This window comes from Quercus suber, unplaced genomic scaffold (genome assembly GCF_002906115.3).
Source record: "Quercus suber isolate HL8 unplaced genomic scaffold, Cork oak 2.0 scaffold_1040, whole genome shotgun sequence".
Taxonomy (NCBI): Eukaryota; Viridiplantae; Streptophyta; class Magnoliopsida; order Fagales; family Fagaceae; genus Quercus; species Quercus suber.
In genome coordinates, this window is record NW_027070451.1 from 86,743 (window position 1) to 108,646 (window position 21,904).

Consider the following 21,904-nt stretch of genomic DNA (forward strand, 5'->3'; position numbering starts at 1 on the left):
ATAATGGGTGATGAAAACTGAGTTATATAATTCAATTTTCACCCAATTGAAACACCCTAAATTATTTGAAGTAAAACTAAAAGAAAAATTAATAGAAAACTGTTAATTTCTTTTTTAAGTGAATCTTAAGGTTCAACTTTATTTGGTAGCCATAAAAGCTTCTACTTTGTTTGGGTCTCAACAAAGAAAATGAAGATGAGTATCTTTTTTTCCCCCTTTAAATTAACCTAGAACAACAAAGAGGTTTAAGGACCAAAATTTTCCTTTTCAATTTATACATTGTTGACTGCTACATTTTCATAGCACCCAAACAAAATGAGCAAAATATGTCATTTTTTTACTCTCTCTCTTTGCTTAACTTACTCAACATTCAACAATCAATTTATATTTCTTACCCATTTTTGCATGAAAATCCGATGACGATGAGGTCATCATGTGGCTGAAGCTAGGATACCTACTTGAGCACCATAAATGCCCTTAAAACCACCACCATATCATGTAGGTTTAGATTACTCAACATTCAACAATCAATTTATATTTCTTACCCATTTTTGCATGAAAATCCGATGACGATGAGGTCATCATGTGGCTGAAGCTAGGATACCTACTTGAGCACCATAAATGCCCTTAAAACCACCACCATATCATGTAGGTTTAGCCATCAAATCCATTGAATCATCCAAGTTGAGACCCATCATTTCCCACCTTTGATCACTACTAGTCGAAACCCTATCTACCGCCCATTACAAAACTCTTCACCCAAAAAAAAATCAAATCATCACTCAAATCTAAAAGAAAATGAGGGATTAAGAAAATTGAGAGAGAGAGAGAGAGAGAGAGAGAGAGAGAGGAAATGAAACACACACAAAGTAAAAAATGGGAAAATTGAAAAAAAAAAAATCAATACCACGTCATTTTGGGTCCTTAAGGGCTTAGGGCCTTAAGGCCTTAATGATAGCTTTGTGAACATAGGATTTCACGAAACCCCAGAATGAAATTAATAAAAAAAATTGAAATAAATCAAATCTTTAAAATTAAAACGTTAGTATGAGTAGTACTATAATAGTTTTAAACCCTTATGACTAACGGTTAGATGTTTGATTACTAGAGTTTTTTTTTTTTATTGATAATTCAATAATTGGAATTGCCGTGAAGATTTAAGCCTTGAATATTTTCATTAAAAATACAAAAAATATTAATTGAGTTACAAGATTCTTAACACTTACTATAATTTTATAAAATCGTTTTATTAATCTTATTATCATATAAAAAAAAAAAAAAACATATCAATAATTAGATGATGCCTATAATATAAGTAAGAATATTTTCACTACTATAAAATAACTTGTTTACTAAATAATGGCCGGTTTTTGGTACCATTCAATTGTATTTATACAAAAGTTATTTTGTTTCTAAAAAAAAAAATACCCAAATTATTTTTTAAACAAAATAACATCTCTTTTCGGTGGATGTAAGAGTGGGTGCTAAGCGTGTTTGGCTGGTGCACAAAGTGTACTAAATTTAAATCATGGAGCCGACACGGATTTGGGTACTGCCGTACAACGTAACACCTGTACTTTAAAGACAAAGATTAACACCTGTAATCTATAATAAGACAGCTTATTATCCCTTAGTTCAGGAGAATCCAGATGGTTTGATTCGAAGGTGCGTGATGAGGAAACTTCTTTCGATTCTACAACAACCAAGAATTTTTTTTTTTTTTTTTTTAATTTGATTGTTGTTGTTGTTGTTTTTTTAATTTGATTGTTGTTGTTGTTTTTTTTTTTTAATGAACTGATTATTGTTGTTGTTGTTGTTGTTGTTGTTGTTGTTGTTGCTGCTACTGCTGCCGGAGTTTGGTTGTGTTGTCGCCGGAATTTAATGCCGGAAAATAGCATTTTCCTAATACAACCAAACGCATAAAAATATTTTCCACAACAATTTTCATAATTCAACCAAACACTTAAAAATATTTTCCTTTTCCGGAAAATAACATTTCCGGAAAATATGTATTTTCCGAAAAACGTTTTACACGAAACAAACACAGCCTAATAAAAAAAATTGAAATAAATCAAATCTTTAAAATTAAAATGTTAGTATGAGTAGTACTATAATAGTTTTAAACCTTTATGACTAACGGTTAGATGCTTGATTACTAGAGTTTTCTTTTTTTACTGATAATTCGATAATTGGAATTGTCGTGAAGATTTAAGCCTTGAATATTTTCATTAAAAATACAAAAAATATTAATTGAGTTACAAGATTCTTAACACTTACTATAATTTTATAAAATTGTTTTATTAATCTTATTATCATATAAAAAAAAAACATATCAATAATTAGATGATGCCTATAATATAAGTAAGAATATTTTCACTACTATAAAATAACTTGTTTAATAATTAATGGCCGGTTTTTGGTACCATTCAAGCGTGTTTGGCTGGTGCACAAAGTGTACTAAATTTAAATCATGGAGCCTACACGGATTTGGGTACTGCCGTACAACGTAACACCTGTACTTAAAGACAAAGATTAACGCCTGTAATCTATAATAAGACAGCTTATTATCCCTTAGTTCAGGAGAATCCAGATGGTTTGATTCGAAGGTGCGTGATGAGGAAACTTCTTTCGATTCTACAACAACCAAGAAACGTGTGCTTCATTTTGTTGGACCAAGCTTGTCAGCAACATACTTTTAATTTTTAATTAGTAGAATTATGATATATAACATACATATATGCACATAAACTTTTAAAAATACTTGGCTGCTTGGTATGGATTGTCTATATATATATATATATACATATATGCACATAAACTTTTTTCAAAAAATATATATGTATATATATATCAAATGCCGCATTTATTAATAAACTATTCAAAGAAAATTATTATAAAAAAAAAACGTTAATATTTTAATAACCTTTTTAATTTTTCATAAAAATAGTATAAGTTTTTTTTTAAATGATTTATAAAAATTATCTTAAAGACATTTATTAAAAAATGAGTTATGTTAACAGGTATTTTTATAGCAATTGTTAATAAACCATATTGAAAAAGTTTTAACACTACTTTCATAGGAAATATAAAAAATTATCAGAAAAATTAATTATTTTATCATTTTTTAATAATTTTTTTTAAAATAATTTCTAAACTAATGCCCTTAAAACATTCATTAATATTTTTCTTAAAAAATTGTCATCATCCACGTATATATCTAGTTCCCTAAGCCATAGTTATTAATGGTTATCATAATGATCATCTGAAATAAAAAGAGCCTCTCACTAGAAAGATAATAATGTGTTTAATAACTCATCAAGTCCCAAAAATTTCAGGATTTCCTTGTCAACCAAATACTTTCATAGGAAATATAAAAAGTTATCAAAAAAATTAATTATTTTATCATTTTTTAATAATTTTTTTAAAAATAATTTCTAAATTAATGCCCGCATTCATTAATATTTTTCTTAAAAAATTGTCATCATCCACGGATATATCTAGTTCCCTAAGCCATAGTTATTAATGGTTATCATAATGATCATCTGAAATAAAAGGAGCCTCTCACTAGAAAGATAATAATGTGTTTAATAACTCATCAAGTCCCAAAAATTTCAGGATTTCCTTGTCAACCAAGCTTCAGTTGTTTGGTGGGGAAACTGGTCTGTGAGCAAACCGTCACGCTATACGAATTCATTGCACTAGTACTTGAAAGTTGAAATGTCTTCCTCAATATAAATGAGAAATTAATAAGAATCGAAGTCAAATTTGGTGTTTCGAAAACCGTCTTCCCCTCATGTCAAAATGTTTGGTTACCTTTTAAAGGACACATATGCTTGTCGTCTAGAACATGAACATCTCATTGACCAAAGAAAAAAAAATTGCTTTTTTTTCCTAAAATTTGGATGGTTTTCTAAAAATCTTAAGAGTTTTTTTTCCCTCTAATTATTGAAAGGTTATATTTTTATTTCAAAGAGATTTTCTTAATAATTTAGGAACAAAATAATTCTTTTTAATAATTTTGGAAACTGATAATTTATAAAAGTTTTAAGGACAAAAAATGTAAGGTTTTCAGTTATAATATTGACCATGACTTCGTGTTGTTGGATTTGGATCTAATCCGTTTGTCTCATATTCGGCCCCAAACCATTGAGAAACGAATGTGTTAGACGTAGGCGTTTATACACTAACAGAATTAATTTTAATTGATCTTCCAATGAATCTAATCAAACTTAGTATGATAAGATATATGTATCTCATGAATTGCTGGTATATCTATATATATTACCTATATATCTATATATATAATAATAGGTGAAGCTGAGAGAAAATCCAATTAGATTTCAATTGGATTCTCAATTTTGCGCCACTTGTCCTAATAAAAAAAAAAAAAATCTAATTAGATTATAAATTTGACTCCAATTTTGTGTCATGAATATTATCTAAATTTTTTAATTTTTGTGCCAAAATAAATGATGCATTAACATTTAGCACGGAAGCCAAGAAAACTACAATGATAATGCTCACTCCATTTTACATGCACACTTTTATGGAGATTATAAATTGGACTCCAATTTTGTGTCATGTATCTTATTTAAATTTTCTAATTTTTGTGCTCAAATAAATGATGCATTAACATTTAACATGGAAGCCAAGAAAATTACAATGATAATACTCATTGGCCTAAGCAAGAACATTTCACCTGCACACTTTTATGGGTGATCTCAATAGAGTTTGGAACTCTTCTAATCCTACAACCAGAACCAAGGAGTCCAATGAAAAAGACTATAAAAGTAAAACATCACTTCCTTCTAATTCCATATCATCATCCCATGTCTCCTCCTCTCTCAACCTCTACCAACTAGATCCAGACACTGTCCTCTCCTCCTCCTTACGGATTTCTCAGAGCAAAACCAGGTTCAAACACAATGTTCAATCTCACTCTTCCTTACTTCATACTTTCATACATTAGTACTTTATTGGCACCTCTAAGAAGATTCCAAACTCAATGATTAGTTCTTATTTTTTTAATAGTTTTTAGTGTGTCTGGATTAAAATTTTGTTAATTTGTTAAAAGTGGAAAAAAATATAATCATATATATTATATTAAGTTGAAGTTCAATTTTAGAATTCAAATCAAATCAAATTAATTTCTAATTGTAGTTTAATTTTGTGCTATGTGTCCAATTTGATTTTTAAATGTTAATGTTAAGTTACCTCCATTCATAATGCTCAATGTGGAACCTGAATCTATCAAGATAAATATCTTATCATCACAATTGTTAATATTTTCGTGCATAAGTATGGACTACATGCTAGTTATATAATAATAGGTGAAGTAGAGAGAATGCGAAATTAAATTCTAAATTAGAACTCTAATTGTGTGCCACGTGTACACACCAAATTAGAATTCCTAATTAGAGTTCTAATTTTGTGCCATGTGTCTAGAATCTGAAATTGAAATTGAATTTTGCATCATGTGGCTAAATGTTTGTGGGCTCATTCTCATTAAAACCACTTCTATGTATCGGGTCAAGTGAGTTACTGTGCTAATTAAGTTTTTTCTTGATTTTGCAATCAAACGTAAAAACCAAAGAGATTAATATCGGTGATAAGAACTTGGTTTGGGTACATTGTATAATTTCCAAAAAGATAAATGTATGTGAGCTCATTCTCATTAAAACCACTTCTATGTATCAGGTCAAGTGAGCTACTGTGCTAATTAAGTTTTTCCTTAATTTTACAGTCAAATGTGAAAACTAAAGAGATTAATATCGGTGATAAGAACTTAGTTTGGGTACATTGCATAATTTCCAAAAAGATAGCAAAGCTAGAGTTTGCATCTTTGTTATAAATTGCTTACAAAGTTTGCATCTTTACATTTGCACTGAGTTTTGGATTAAAGTGTTTTCTTCTTGGTTCTGACATTAAGTTTTGTTTACTATTCACTTACAAAGTTTGCATCTTTACATTTGTCATAAATTGCTAATATGTGATTAGATGCACATTGTGCCTAAAATTTACTATCCTTATATTTGACTTTTTGTTCAAGTTTGGCTCCTATAACAATGAAGAAAGCACTTCTGTGGACCGATGGATGATAATTTTTGCAGGTTGCAAAGGAACTTAGTGATCAATGGAATCTCACGCGAATTGGAGACATTGTGCCTAAAATTCACTATCCTTATATTTGATTTTTTGTTCAAGTTTGGCTCCTATAACAATGAAAAAAGCACTGCTGTGGACTGATGGATGATACTTTTTGCAGGTTGCAAAGGAACTTAGTGATCAATAGAATCTCACGCGAATTGGAGAGGACTCGGTTGTAGATATCTGAATGGCAGATGTGAGTCACTATGTTTTTAAAATTTTCAGTGAAGATAAAAGTTATGAACAATGTAAATTTTCCACAGAGATATTTATTATTCTATATTTACGCAAGTTTGGTCACCTTCTTGGAGTGGATCACTCCACCCTGTCTTTCTACTGGAATTTTTTATTCATATTGTTACAATTTAATCCGAAATTTTATTTGAATTTTCCTATTGTTGTTACTATCATATATTATCATTCCAAATGTTCAATTAGAATCTGAAATTGGAATCCAATTTTACTATATACGTGTACAATCTAATTATTTTTAATTTTTCTGTCATGTGTAGAAGCCAATGAGATGAAATTAATAACACATTAAACACTCATGCTTTGGGAATCGGTAGTACCAATCTAAATCCATTGGACCTACTTTGTGATAATACAACTATGAAGGATGTATAAAAACACACACAAACCCATCTCTCTATAAAAAGAGATTGGAGAGAATTTCTTTTATTAGTCATGGAACTTTAGAGGTTTTTTCTTCACACAAATGCCCATCATGTTACAAAATGACCTATCATAAAACTACAAAATGAGTACAACTCTGAGGGGGTTTTATTTATTTATTTATTTATTTTAATTTTAACTTTTTTAAGCTATGAAAATTTCAATCACCAATAGAGATTGAAGATTCAAAAGCGTGAACGGATTTTTTGGATAAACATTGTCACCAAGGTTCATCTTTCTGTGTAAAATATATATACTACTAAGTTTTGTTAATGAAATTTTCTGATTAATAAAATGAATTTAGACTCCTTTTAAACATGAATAAACTCATGGTTAATAATATATCAATTTCCGTGCGGTATCACGTGATTACATACTAGTTAATTTCTAATTGTTGTACAGTGAATCTTTTATATGAATTGCTTGTATTAATTTCTAATATATAATGGTATATGTCTACAATATAAGTCATTTTTTTAGAAACATTTACCATATAAGTCAAACAATAAAACCTTTTTTTTTTTTTTGAGAAACAAGTCAAACAATAAAACCTAAGTATAACTTTCTTAATTATTGTACATGCAGCGAATTATTATTTAATTATTATATTGCATTGTCAAATAAACTAGAAATCATAAGTTAGTTGAGAAGATTTTTTTTATGCATTAATTGGCCAATACATTACATGGTTGAATTGTAAATTTGTTATTAAAAAAAACATTGGATGCTAAATTTTCGCCTTTCACATGGATGAATTAATATTTAAATAAAAAGTTCTAAAAAACTAAATTTTGGCGTTAGCGTAGAACTTTAAATTATTGTTAACACAAACAACTACAACTCTGAGTAGTCAAATTAAATAACAATAAATCGGCAAGAGAGTCGGTAAAGACACGCATATCAGTCACTAATCAATATATAGGTCTTATATTCAACAATAAAATACCCCATGTGATTTTTGTGGTAGATTTTTTTCGCCACCTGTCCCTTCTGTTCTTCAACTTCATTATTTTTTACCCTCAAGTTTAGCTTTCAAACTTTGGGAAGCTTCCTTTATACCGTGTCTTATTTATTTATAAAGTCGTTCACACTTGGGAATTTGAATCCGAAAGTTGCAGATTTTACTTTTCTTTCCATCTCTACAATATTCCCATCCTATTCTTTGTTTGGTTATATATACTCTATAACTATAGACCATTATTTCATAGAAAAATATTCAGTTTCCCACCTCCTACTTTTTATCTTGAAACTCCTTTTGGCTACTACTTACACACACCATACAAAACATGAAGAATCCAAGCAAACTGATCTTTGTAGCAAGCTTTGTATTCTTTGCCATTCTTATCAAATCAACTACAGCACAAGAAGTTGGTAATTCAAAAAAGACATACACTATATTCATGCTTGTTCTTCGTTGTTATTGTTTCTATTTCCATTAACTTTGTAGCTGTGGATTTTAATATATGAATGATGATATGGTGCAGAGGATTTTTTTTTTTTTTTGAGAAACAAGTCAAACAATAAAACCTAAGTATAACTTTCTTAATTATTGTACAGCGAATTATTATTTAATTATTATATTGCATTGTCAAATAAACTACAAATCATAAGTTAGTTGAGAAGATTTTGTTTTATGCATTAATTGGCCAATACATTACATGGTTGAATTGTAAATTTGTTATTAAAAAAAAACATTGGATGCTAAATTTTCGCCTTTCAAATGGATGAATTAATATTTAAATAAAAAGTTCTAAAAAACTAAATTTTGGCGTTAGCGTAGAACTTTAAATTATTGTTAACACAAACAACTACAACTCTAAGTACTCAAATTAAATAACAACAAATCGGCAAGAGAGTAGGTAAAGACACGCATCTCAGTCACTAATCAATATATAGTTCTTATATTCAACAATAAAATACTCCATGTGATTTTTGTGGTAGATTATTTTCGCCACCTGTCCCTTTTGTTCTTTAACTTCATTATTTTTTTACCCTCAAGTTTAGCTTTCAAACTTTGGGAAGCTTCCTTTATACCGTGTCTTATTTATTTATAAAGTCGTTCACACTTGGGAATTTGAATCCGAAAGTTGCAGATTTTACTTTTCTTTCCATCTCTACATTCCCATCCTATTCTTTGTTTGGTTATATATACTCTATAACTAGAGACCATTATTTCATAGAAAAATATTCAGTTTCCCACCTCCTACTTTTTATCTTGAAACTCCTTTTGGCTACTACTTACACACACTATACAAAACATGAAGAATCCAAGCAAACTGATCTTTGTAGCAAGCTTTGTATTCTTTGCCATTCTTATCAAATCAACTACAGCACAAGAAGTTGGTAATTCAAAAAAGACATACACTATATTCATGCTTGTTCTTCCTTGTTATTGTTTCTATTTCCATTAACTTTGTAGCTGTGGATTTTAATATATGAATGATGATATGGTGCAGAGGATGAGAGAGAGTTTGATTATCTACAAGGAAGCGAGAAGGGCCCGGGTCATTGGGGAGATTTAAATAAAGATTGGAAAGCTTGCAAGAATGGAAGTATGCAATCTCCCATAGATTTGTCTAGTAAGAGAGTGAAAGTGATCCCCAAGTTATTGGACCTGAAGAGAAACTACAAGCCTTATTAATACCTCCACACACACTTATATAATATGTATGTTTCCATTACAAATGAATTGCCTTTTGCATCTTCTTGAACTTTAGAAAAATTTTTGACATTGGTTTTCCATCGATATTTCAAAGAGATAATTTTTATTTCCTTTTGTTCCATTGTCACTCCAAAGTTAACAAAAAACAAAAGCAACAAAAGAAAAAGACTCGAAGAAGTCTTGGTCTTGATTCCATCCCAACATTTCTCCAAATATGAAAAGGACAAAAATTAGTAAGGCATGACTCATTGGCGTTTTACAAAGAAAAACCTAAAAAGACGTGTAATTTTATTAGCTTGGTCCCACTCCCATCACTTCAATTTAGGCCGGGTTTGGATTGCGATCAAAAGCAACCAAACCAAACGCGTGTTTGCGTTTTTTTCTGTTGGTGTCATATACTGTTGCGAGATCTATATGTATAAATTTCACCAAAATTTTTTTTAAAAATGTGTCTCATGATATTATTCACAAATTTAAAATTATTTTATTACAGTATTTTTAGTTTTTAGTAAATAGTTATGCATTTCCATTGGTCAATTTTCTTTGTTATTAAATTTGTAAATTATTAGACATGATTTGCCATTTTTTTATTTTTATAATTAGTTCAAATTTTACATTAAAAATATTGTACTTTAATTGGGCGTGTTATTATATAGCTTTCCATGCGCGTGTTTGTTTCTCAAAAATATTTTGTTGTTAGTTAGTACTATTATAACTAAATACACTTTAAATGTCATTGGTGCAGTTAAAGTGGGAAGGTGATGCAGGATCAATACAAATCAACGGCACTGATTACTTTCTCGACCAAGGCCATTGGCACTCACCTTCTGAGCACTCCATCAATGGCAGGAGGTCCTCTCTCTCCTCTCTCTCTCTCTCTCTCTCTCTCGTATTTGTCAATGTTCCAAGTTGTTCAACAACTTAATATGTATTTTTTTTCTTTGTTAGGTATGACTTGGAGCTACACATGGTTCACTTAGCACGAGATCCCAACGTGACAAATAAGATTGCTGTTGTTGGACTCTTTTACAAGATTGGTCACCACGATGATTTCCTCTCAAAGGTGTAGATTCTCTCCCACAAGAAAATTTTCGACTACTTTTTTCATTTGTTTACACAACCCGTTGCTCTAGGCACTCAAGGTTAAAAAAGGAAATTACAAAATAAAGGGTCATTGTTAATTAAATCGTTAATAAATTATTTTTAAAAAGTTTTTATAGAATTTTTTTTTTTTTATAAAAAATTAAAAATGCTGTGAATTATTTTTTCTCTCATTAAATTTTTTTTTTTTAAAAAGATTTATTAATAAAGCTCCAGAAGGCATTCATTAACTTTTCTTATAAATAAAAGCAACTCCAAAAACTTCTATTAAGCGAGACTTGTGGAAGTACTAATTCAAAGTCGCCGTAAAAGGTTACTTTAATTTGTAAGTCGTTACCAAACAACACTGTTGTTGCCATCTGAACAAGCTGAAATTTTGCTACACACTGACTGAATGTCAATGCATTTTCTTCCCAAATGAGTTTTGTAGCTTCGATGGTCATAAAACAAGCACGTGAAATTACATTGTCATCACTGTCATCAAATTATGAAAGAAAGTGCTAAGATATATAGGAAATTCTCTCACTAAGTCAGCTAATATGACCACAGGATAGATCAAGGTCTTCGAATTAATGGTCAATATCATACTATTACAGAATTTCACACAATTGATACTGTTGAATTTTTAGCACCTTGCCATTTTATTCTCATACCACATAGAATTTGGTCACAACTCCTAAGTCCTTGTCCGCATTAATAGATGTTTATCCTCTCTCTCCAAAATTGCTGTCTAACATGTTACTCATTTTGAATTTCAGTTGATGAGTAACATATTGTCCATGACTGATAAAAAAGATGAAAGAAATATGGGGGTGATTGATCCAAGAGAAATAAAGATGGGTGGCAAGAAGTACTATAGATATATGGGCTCACTCACTGTTCCTCCATGCACAGAAGGTGTTATTTGGGCAATAAATAAAAAGGTATACCCTTGATAAACATTGTTTATTCTCATTCCTTTGCTCCTTTTATTCTTTTTTTTTAACCCTTAATTGTATTTGAAAACTACCTTTAGATAAGGACTGTCTCAAGGGAGCAAGTGAAATCGCTTAGAGTGGCGGTCCATGATGTAAGTAACCAAACTTTGTATTTATTTTATAACTTATGGCAAAAGCCAAGTGAAAAGATAATTGTTTAGGCATTGGTTTAGCTACTAAGCAAAATAAGCAATCGATGTTTTTTAACTTTTACAACTTACTGCAGTATGCTGAGAAGAATGCAAGACCAGTCCAACAACTCAATAATAGGGAGATCCAACTCTACGGCCCAAACCCAACAAGCACGAGAAACTAAATATGTATATCATAGAGTTCGAGCTTCTTTTGTTTTTGTTTTTTGGGAGGGGATAAAGTCCATTGACTTTGAATGTAGACTATGATGTGGAAACTATATAATTATTTCATTTGTTATTTTTGAATTCCTACACCTATAATTATTTCATTTGTTATTTTCTTTTTCTTTTCTTTTTGGCATTTTCATTTCAAAAAAAAATAATAATAATAATAGAATGACTGAAACAAGCATGCATGGAGTAACGATGAGCATTTGAAGTTAATTCGGTTACAAATCTAATGAGGGCTTTCCATTAGGTCATAATAGAAATGTTTGGTTAGAAGGGTGCTGTAATGGTATAATATCACCAATAAGCAAACATGATAGAGCAAATTATATCACCAAATAGGAAATCAACATAACAACGCTCATAAACTTCCACCACATCTTATAGGGGTTCAGTTATCAAATCTATTGAATCTTCCACGTCGAGACAATCATTTCTTACCTTTGATCATTCCCAGTCAAAGCCCTATCCACCATCCACACATAAAAACAAACCTGTTAGAACCACCCACTTTAACTTTAGAGAGGGTATCTTGTGCACCATAAATTTTCCTTTAACAAAACATCACCCAAAAAGGCATGGCATGGAGCCTCGTCCTGCTTATCTAAAAATAGTATGTGGGCGCACCATCTAATTTATTTATCCCTTCCTCTCCATTTTTTAAGATTTAAATATGACTCTCTGTTTGCTTCACAATTGCATATTGTAAGTTCACAAATTGACCCAAGGTCTAATAGATAGGACCAATGGCCCAACAAGCCACACCACAATAGATTTGTAAGAGAGTGAGTTTAGTAAATGAACACTAAATGAATCAAAAGTAAATCATACTGAGTTGGTCTGGTATTATAATGATTGAGAAGTAAAGTTTGAAGAAAAAAACACTCCTCGGTCAAATCTGAGGAAGGTATGTTCTTATGTATATATTTTAGACTTTTACAAATATTCAGAGTCCTTCATTACACTTAGTCATTTCCTTGTTCTTTCATTCTTTTTTAGATGATCCTTCATGTAAAGGAATCTTTTCCCTTTTATACTCCTCCTCCTTCTCCCATCTTAGCCCTCCACTTGTTGATCATGTAGCTAATCTTAAGGATGCTTGTCCCATCAGAACTTTCTTGAAATCTTTGTATATAGCTGTAAGTCTAAAGTCACTGTTTAGGCATCACCTCTACATTAATGCGGCCAAATGGTTAGGTGCAGAGCATTTAATGTGGTGATAGCAACTTTTTTATTAGATATTTCTTAGTTCATTGTTGACTCATTTCTTTGAAACTTATCTTCTAAAGTGTGGCTACCTCCTGCACAATATTTTCTGGGTGGTCGGGCTTCAGCCTCCCACAACGTCTCCCGAGGAAGTTTGCCTCATCGGGAAACATCACCTGTTCATTGTTATTAGTCATTGTCCTCGGCCCATCAACCCACGTGCTTTATCTTATTGTTTGATCATCCTCGGGCGCCTCTACATCCTCAGGCATGACCCACGACCCACGACCCAATGCTCCTACTTGGTTCTTTTATCCCCATAATTACCAATTGCACATTTTAGACTAACTACTGAGTTGTTAAATTTTTTTTTCTCTTTCCTCTTTTATATGAAATCTGTTTGATAAATTTAAACTTATAATCTTCTTAAAAAATATATATATATATATATATCATTGAGTTCTTTTTCACTCCCAAGTCCTTGTCCACATTAATAGATGTTTATCCTCTCTCTCCAAAATTGCTGTCTAACATGTTACTCATTTTGAATTTCAGTTGATGAGTAACATATTGTCCATGACTGATAAAAAGGATGAAAGAAATATGGGGGTGATTGATCCAAGAGAAATAAAGATGGGTGGCAAGAAGTACTATAGATATATGGGCTCACTCACTGTTCCTCCATGCACAGAAGGTGTTATTTGGACAATGAATAAAAAGGTATACCGTTGTTAAACGTTGTTATTCTCATTACTTTCCTATGCTCCTTTTATTCTTTTTTTAACCCTTAATTGTATTTGAAAACTACCTTTAGATAAGGACTGTCTCAAGGGAGCAAGTGAAATCGCTTAGAGTGGCGGTCCATGATGTAAGTAACCAAACTTTGTATTTATTTTATAACTTATGGCAAAAGCCAAGTGAAAAGATAATTGTTTAGGCATTGATTTAGCTACTGAGCAAAATAAGCAATCAATGGTTTTTTTAATTTTTACAACTTACTGCAGTATGCTGAGAAGAATGCAAGACCAGTCCAACAACTCAATAATAGGGAGATCCACTTCTACGGCCCAAACCCAACAAGCACGAGAAACTAAATATGTATATCATAGAGTTCGGGCTTCTGAGCTTTTTTGTTTTTGTTTTTTGGGAGGGGATAAAGTCCATAGACTTTGAATGTAGACTATGATATGGAAACTATATAATTATTTCATTTGTTATTTTTGAATTCCTACACCTAGAATGACTGAAACAAGCATGCATGGAGTAACGATGAGCATTTGAAGTTAATTTGGTTACAAATCTAATGAGGGTTTTCCATTAAGGTCATAATAGAAATGCTTGGCTAGGTGGGTGCTGTAATGGTTTAATATCTCCTTCTTATGGATATTTTCAATAAGTAAACATGATAGAGCAAATTAAATCACCAAATAGGAAATCAACATAACAACGCTCATAAAACTTCCACCACATCTTATAGGGGTTCAATTATCAAATCTATTGAATCTTCCACGTCGAGACAATCATTTCTTACCTTTGATCATTACCAGTCAAAACCCCATCCACCATCCACACATAAAAACAAACCTGTTAGAACCACCCACTTTAACTTTAGAGCATCTCTAGTGGCTTGGGCATCCGGCTCTAGTAGCTAAAATTTGGAGAATGAAGTGCACTGTAGATGCTCTAACAGCTTCGGCAAACGTGATTTTTTTTTTTTGGCTAATGAACAGTAGCCCATCAAGTTTGATGGGCTACTATTCATTCTTCAAATATATATTTTCTATTATAATAATGATGTGCTGTATAAAAAAATGTTGGAAGATGTGTAGTTGTTAAAAAAAGAATAAATAATGAATGAAAAAATAATATTTAAATGAGATAGAGAATAGGATAGAGAATCTGTTTGAAGTGTATTTGAAAAAGTGAGTAAGCAAAAGCTAAATGTCACTGTTTATTAGCCAAACAGTACAAAAATTTGGCTAATCTGCTGAAGATGCTCTTAGAGAGGGTATCTTGTGCGCCATAAATTTTCCTTTAACAAAACATCACCCAAAAAGGCATGGCATGGAGCCTCGTCCTACTTATCTAAAAATACTACGTGGGCGCACCATCTAATTTATTTATCCCTTCCTCTCCATTTTTTAAGATTTAAATATGACTCTCTGTTTGCTTCACAATTGCATATTGTAAGTTCACAAATTGACCCAAGGTCTAATAGATAGGAACAATGGCCCAACAAGCCACACCACAATAGATTTGTAAGAGAGTGAGTTTAGTAAATGAAGACTAAATGAGTCTCCACTTGTTGATCATGTAGCTATTTTATGGATGCTTGTCCTATAAGAACTTTCTTTGAAATCTTTGTATATAGTTGTAAGTCTAAAGTCACTGTTTAGGCATCACCTCCACATTAATGAGCGGTCAGATGGTTGGTGCAAAGCATTTAATGTAGTGGTAGCAACTTTTTTCTCAGATATTTCTTTGTTCATTGTTGACTCCTTTCTTTGAAGCTTATCTTCTAAAGTGTGGTTGCCTCCTACACAGTATTTTCTGGGTGGTCGGGCTCCAGCTCCCACAATATCTCCCGAGGAAGTTTGCCTTGTCGGGAAACATCACATGTTCGTTGTTATTAGTCATTGTCCTTGGCCCATCAACCCACGTGCTTTATCTTACTGTTTGATCATCCTCGAGCGCCTCTGCATCCTCAGGCATGACCCGACCGCATACTCCTACTTGGTTCTTTTATCCCCATAATTACAACTACACATTTTAGACTGACTTCAAAGTTGTACTGAGTTGTTAAATTTGTTTCTTTTCCTCTTTTATATGAAATATGTTTGATAAATTTAACTTAAATCTTCTTAAAATATATATATATATATATATTTAAATTCAACAATTTTTTTTAAGTATTATTTTTATTTAAAGTATATATAACAATATATCCAAGAAAGATTATAAGCATATATACACAAAATATGAGTAATTATAAGTATTTTTTTTAAAGGTACTATGGGTGTTTTCATGAAAGTTTTTGGGATTTTTGGGTTAATTTACCTATATAATCAGTCTCAAAAGTTTTTTTAGGTGTTCACAATGGCGTTGTTATTATTATTAATTATCTCTCTCTCTCTCTCTCTCTCTCTTCTCTCTCTTAACTTGATTTTCTTTTGTTTTTGTTTTTGTTTTTGTTTTTTTTTTTTTTTTTGTTTTCTTTAATGTTTTATGGAATTTNGTCAAAAGTAAATCATAATGAGTTGGTTTGGTATTACAATGATTGAGAAGTAAAGTTTAAAGAAAAAAAACACTCCTCGGTCAAATCCGAGGAAGGTATGCTCTTATGTATATATTTTTAGACTTTTACAAATGTTCAGAGTCTTCATTACAATTAGTCATTTCCTTGTTCTTTCATTCTTTTTCAGATGATCCTTCATGTAAAGGAATCCTTTCCTTTTATACTCCTCCTCCTTCTCCTATCTTAGGCCTCCACTTGTTGATCATGTAGCTATTTTATGGATGCTTGTCCTATAAGAACTTTCTTTGAAATCTTTGTATATAGTTGTAAGTCTAAAGTCACTGTTTAGGCATCACCTCCACATTAATGCGGTCAGATGGTTAGGTGCAAAGCATTTAATGTAGTGGTAGCAACTTTTTTCTCAGATATTTCTTTGTTCATTGTTGACTCCTTTCTTTGAAGCTTATCTTCTAAAGTGTGGTTGCCTCCTACACAGTATTTTCTGGGTGGTCGGGCTCCAGCTCCACACAATATCTCCCGAGGAAGTTTGCCTTGTCGGGAAACATCACATGTTCGTTGTTATTAGTCATTGTCCTTGCGCCATCAACCCACGTGCTTTATTCTTACTGTTTGATCATCCTCGAGCGCCTCTGCATCCTCAGGCATGACCCGACCGCATACTCCTACTTGGTTCTTTTATCCCAAATTACCAACTACACATTTTAGACTGACTTCAAAGTTGTAACTGAGTTGTTAAATTTGTTTCTTTTTCCTCTTTTATATGAAATATGTTTGATAAATTTAACTTAAATCTTCTTAAAATATATATATATATATATATTTAAATTCAACAATTTTTTTTAAGTATTATTTTATTTAAAGTAATATATAACAATATATCCAAGAAAGATTATAAGCATATATACACAAAATATGAGTAATTATAAGTATTTTTTTTAAAGGTTACTATGGGTGTTTCATGAAAGTTTTTGGGATTTTTGGGTTAATTTACCTATATAATCAGTCTCAAAAGTTGTTTTTAGGTGTTCACAATGGCGTTGTTATTATTATTAATTATCTCTCTCTCTCTCTCTCTCTCTCTCTCTCTCTAATCTTGATTTTCTTTTGTTTTTGTTTTGTGTTTTGTTTTTTTTTTTTTTTTGAGAAAGTGATTTTCTTTGTTCATATTGATTAATTGGAAATGAGAAAGTGATTTTCTTTTGTTCATATTGATTAATTGGAAAATGGATTTTGATCATGGAAAAAACTAAGGTTTTGGATTTAAAAAAAAAAATTCGTGGCTGCATATATATATTTTTTGAAAATTTATATATAAATTGCGTAGGTATACATTTGTTTATGTGTTTGAAAGTGTTTACTAACTATTTGGGTAAATAATAACGAAAAAGGAAAGCCTTTAATAGAAGGTGAACTTACTAAAGAATGAGAATTTCAACTTAGTTGTTATTTAACTTGGTTCAAATGTAAACTTCAAAGAAATACAAGCATCTGATAATACCATATTTCTTATGAAATTTATGTAAAGGAAAAAAATTGAACCAATTAATAATATACTAATATTCGTAATCATTATAGCTCGATGCACTCATCGAGCCACTTCGGCTTGCCATGAGTTCAAAACGACAAAGTACAAGATTGCAGGTTTGGTTCGATTAGTACAATGACCTGTATAGTTAAGTCCACGAAAAGTCCACGAGGGTTAGTAAAAGGTGTGACTGGGCCAAGCCCAGGTGTCAAGGTTGTAGACCATGAGTGACATGGTCCATTTCAGTGAGTGGACTAAGAGGTCAATACTCAATAAGTCCAAATGAGCAGTGCACAGAAATAAAAATTGTGTATGTGTACCTAATATTATAGGGTCCAAAATAACTAAACTTCCCCTCCTTCGACCAGCCAATTCGCCAAAATCGATCCAACTGATTATATTTTTTGGCGTCAAGAGGAGGCTTAGGTTGGGTTGGGTTGGGGCTAGTAGATTGACACCTAACCCGACTCAAGCAACTTATGTTTAATATATATTATAGGTTTTTTTTAGTCACTCTTCTATCTCCTCTTCTTAATTTAATAAAATAGAAAATTTAGTTTATGTTTTTTTTTTTCCAGGTGACTTAGGTAAATTGTAAAATACATCTCTTAAGTTTGGAAGTATTTAGATTTTATACATTGAAATTTTAAATTTTCTATTTAACTCCCTTACATTACATATTATTTTGATAATTACACCCTTTATTAGTTTTTTGTTGATGTGTCCGTTAAGTGACATATTAGCTTGTCACATGGATTAATTGATCTAATAGAAGTACGCCACGTGTATTACACTATTTAATATAATTAAGTAATTTACAAAATCTTTAAAATCTACTAAATTAACATTTTAATTTTTAAAAGAGGAGATAGGTTCAAGTTACACCTGGTGTAACTTCACAAGAGTTACACATTTTTTGGACCATTGATTTGTATTAAATCTAAGGGTGGAAAAAATACTCATATTCATGTATTTATTGTTCCATAGAAATTAGTAACTAAGTCATTAATTCTTCTTATTAAGAATAGAAAAATAAAAAACAGCATTAACTCTATGCTCTCCATCATTATCTTCATCTTCTCTCTCTCACATGGTCTTGAAAAGGAGTAAAGTAGCTAACATTCGTATGACACAGTGATTGAAAACGAGTAAAGTTATAAAGAAAATAAGCAAGAATCTAATAGCTTTTGAAATAAAACTGTTTCATCAACTGAATTTTTAAAGATGAAGTGTAAACTGTTTTCAATAATTGGCCAAATATCAAACCAGCAAAGCTATAAAAGCATAAAAGGTTATGTATAATTCAATTTAGAATCCACGAGTGCTTTATAACACAGGAAACTTTCCCATTCATGCTTCAAGAAGAAAACAAAATAAATCACACTAGCTTTCGAAAGAGAAGTTTATTAAGGATACTGTTGAAAGCTATAAAGGCATATGCCCTTCTTAGTTGAGGATTAACTTGGGCCTTGGCCTGGAAAAAACATGGGCTGTTTGTTTGTGTTACCACAATAGTTGCAACTTTACATGAAACTAGTTCAAAAATGCAAGCAGATCATATTTATGGTTCAATTTCCAATCAGAAACAGAATTGAGTTGCAAAGCACAGCACAATTTAAATTGTATACAAAGAACATTTGATAGGTTTGTATTTTTTGACGTTAAGGGAGAGAGACAGAGAGCTCACGATTTTTTATTATTATTTTTTAGGAAAAGCTCACGAATGTTTTTGATTTAGAAATTTAGTTTTTCTATTATTTATTTAAATTTAGATTTTAGATGGGTATTTAGTGGTATTAGCAAGTTTATTCATTTAAACACATTTAATTAAGTTACTTAGTGGTCTTATTTATCCAAATATTCAAATAGGTGGGATTAAAAAACTTATCCAAATTAAGTGGGTAATTGATGAGTTGAAAAATCCCAACCCAATTTCAGTCAAGTTATTTGCAATATTACAACTATTTGTTCCCTATCTAAAAATTCTAAATAGTTGTACTATCATACACAAATTATTATATCAATATTAGACTCATCACACATGTTTGGCGCGTGCGATTAGACTTTTTTTTTTTTTTAATTAATTGAAATAAAGTATAAAAGTGAGACAGAGATAATGTCCTAATTTTAGAATATTTCTCTACGTGAGAATCAATAAAAATTTGAAAGCCAAAATTTGGTTTTAATTAAAAAAATAGTAAATTACTCTTTTAACCCTTTTTTTTTTAAAATTTAAAATTATTTAACTAAAAGATATAAGATTTTAGAAACTTTAAGAATTTGTGTGAAGATATTTAATACGCAAAATGATGAAACCCAAATAGGGAATTATGTTATTAATAATATAGACGAAATATCAAACCAAATGCATTTAATTAGTAAAAAATCAAATAATTTTGTCCCAACTTAGTTGAGAAACAAAAAAATTTGAAGGGTAAATTGCAAAATACATTCATGAAGTTAGGTTATATGAATTTCACACTCTAATGGTTCAAAATTTGGATTTGACCCTCTAAAATTGCATATTATTTTGATAGTAACACCATTCATGAGTTTTTTGCTGATGTGTCCGTTAAGTGACACATTAGCTTGCCACATGGACTATTTTTTTGGGCCCACATGGACTAATTGATTTAATAAAAATACGCTATCTATACACTATTCAATATAATTAGACAATTTTAAAAATCTTTGAAAAAAAAAGTTAATCTAAAATCTATTAATTAATTAAATAAAATTTTTAACTTTTAAAATATATAACGTGAACAAATTGGATATTCTCCTCCGAAAGAAAATCTTAACAAACACCAAAGAAAAAAAAATAGTCCTAAATCAAACCAAACACCAAGAACATATATGGACTTAAATCTTTCACATAACACAAAATTATCATTAAAAACACATAAAATTACATAAATTGAAAACGCAATTGCAAAAAATCACAGCATTTTCTCAGCAATCTAAACAGGAATCTCCTCTTTACTTGCAAATACATGAGTCAGGCATGCGATGATGTGTAGCTGTGGCTTGAGCGAGGGCAATCCAGCAGTAGCAGCAGCTGTTGGACGACTAGCACAGAAGTGTCTCAACTCTCTAGTAGATCGGCATGGGAGCAGCCATTCCATACTTCACTACTAACCATGAACTTGCTTCTCTTCTAAAAGTAAATTTAAACTGAACGGGCTCCACATAAGCATCACAAACCATTTAAGCGAACAATAACAAGCCCCAAGTGGTTACCATCGTCATTGCTCTCGCAAGAGCTCTGATTAATGATTATAGTGTTCCAAGAAAAAGCAATTTGGTTGGGGCATTTGTCGAACACCTTCGTACGTATTATATACACTGTGATTGGAAAGCGCACAGAATCTAAGGACTTCGACGGGAGCCAAGTAGTGGATTGGGCAGTTTTGATCATATGGGCATGGACTTGATTCAAGTCTTCGATGGTTTTGCAGAGTGTGATGTTTGAGAAGAGTGAGCATGGGTGAGATGGTGCCATATTAGGCTGCTGGGCTTGAATATTGTGGAATTCGTGATCAGAGGTTGAGAAGAGTTTTGTTTGTTACTACCACGTATACATTATATCGAAACCCAGATAATTTTTTTTATAGTTAACCAACCCATATTTGAATGTAAATAGGAGAAATTCCTGTTTTATGCTAAGAAAAACGATGTAATTTTGTGTTTGTGTGAGAAATTTAGGTCCAGATGTGTTCATGGTGCTGGGTTTGATTCGGGACTAATTTTTCATTTGAGTGTTTGTTTGTAAAGAAAATTTGATTTTCTTGGGAAAATTTTGAATGCTCAGATTTTCCTTGGGGGAATATCCAATTTCTTCATGTGGTAAAATTTTTAAAAACAGTAATGATAGAGATATAAATTATTTTACAAAAAATTTACAAGTTGCTGATGTGATTAGTATATTAGTAAATGAAAAAGTAATATTAATGATAGACCTAAATGAAAACCAATAAGAGATTGATTACATCA

At 31.0% G+C, this 21,904-nt stretch overlaps 1 protein-coding gene across 1 annotated transcript; it reads left to right on the forward strand.

Annotated features, from left to right (window-relative positions):
• Positions 1-8,891: 8,891 nt before the first annotated feature.
• LOC112022921 (alpha carbonic anhydrase 7) lies at positions 8,892-14,355 on the forward strand. Its single transcript, XM_065769066.1, is given in 7 exon segments — positions 8,892-9,165; positions 9,279-9,493; positions 10,230-10,336; positions 10,433-10,547; positions 13,686-13,850; positions 13,945-13,998; positions 14,135-14,355. Coding segments are annotated over 7 exon segments (831 nt in total). The 5' UTR covers positions 8,892-9,080; the 3' UTR covers positions 14,225-14,355.
• The last annotated feature ends 7,549 nt before the right edge of the window (positions 14,356-21,904 follow it).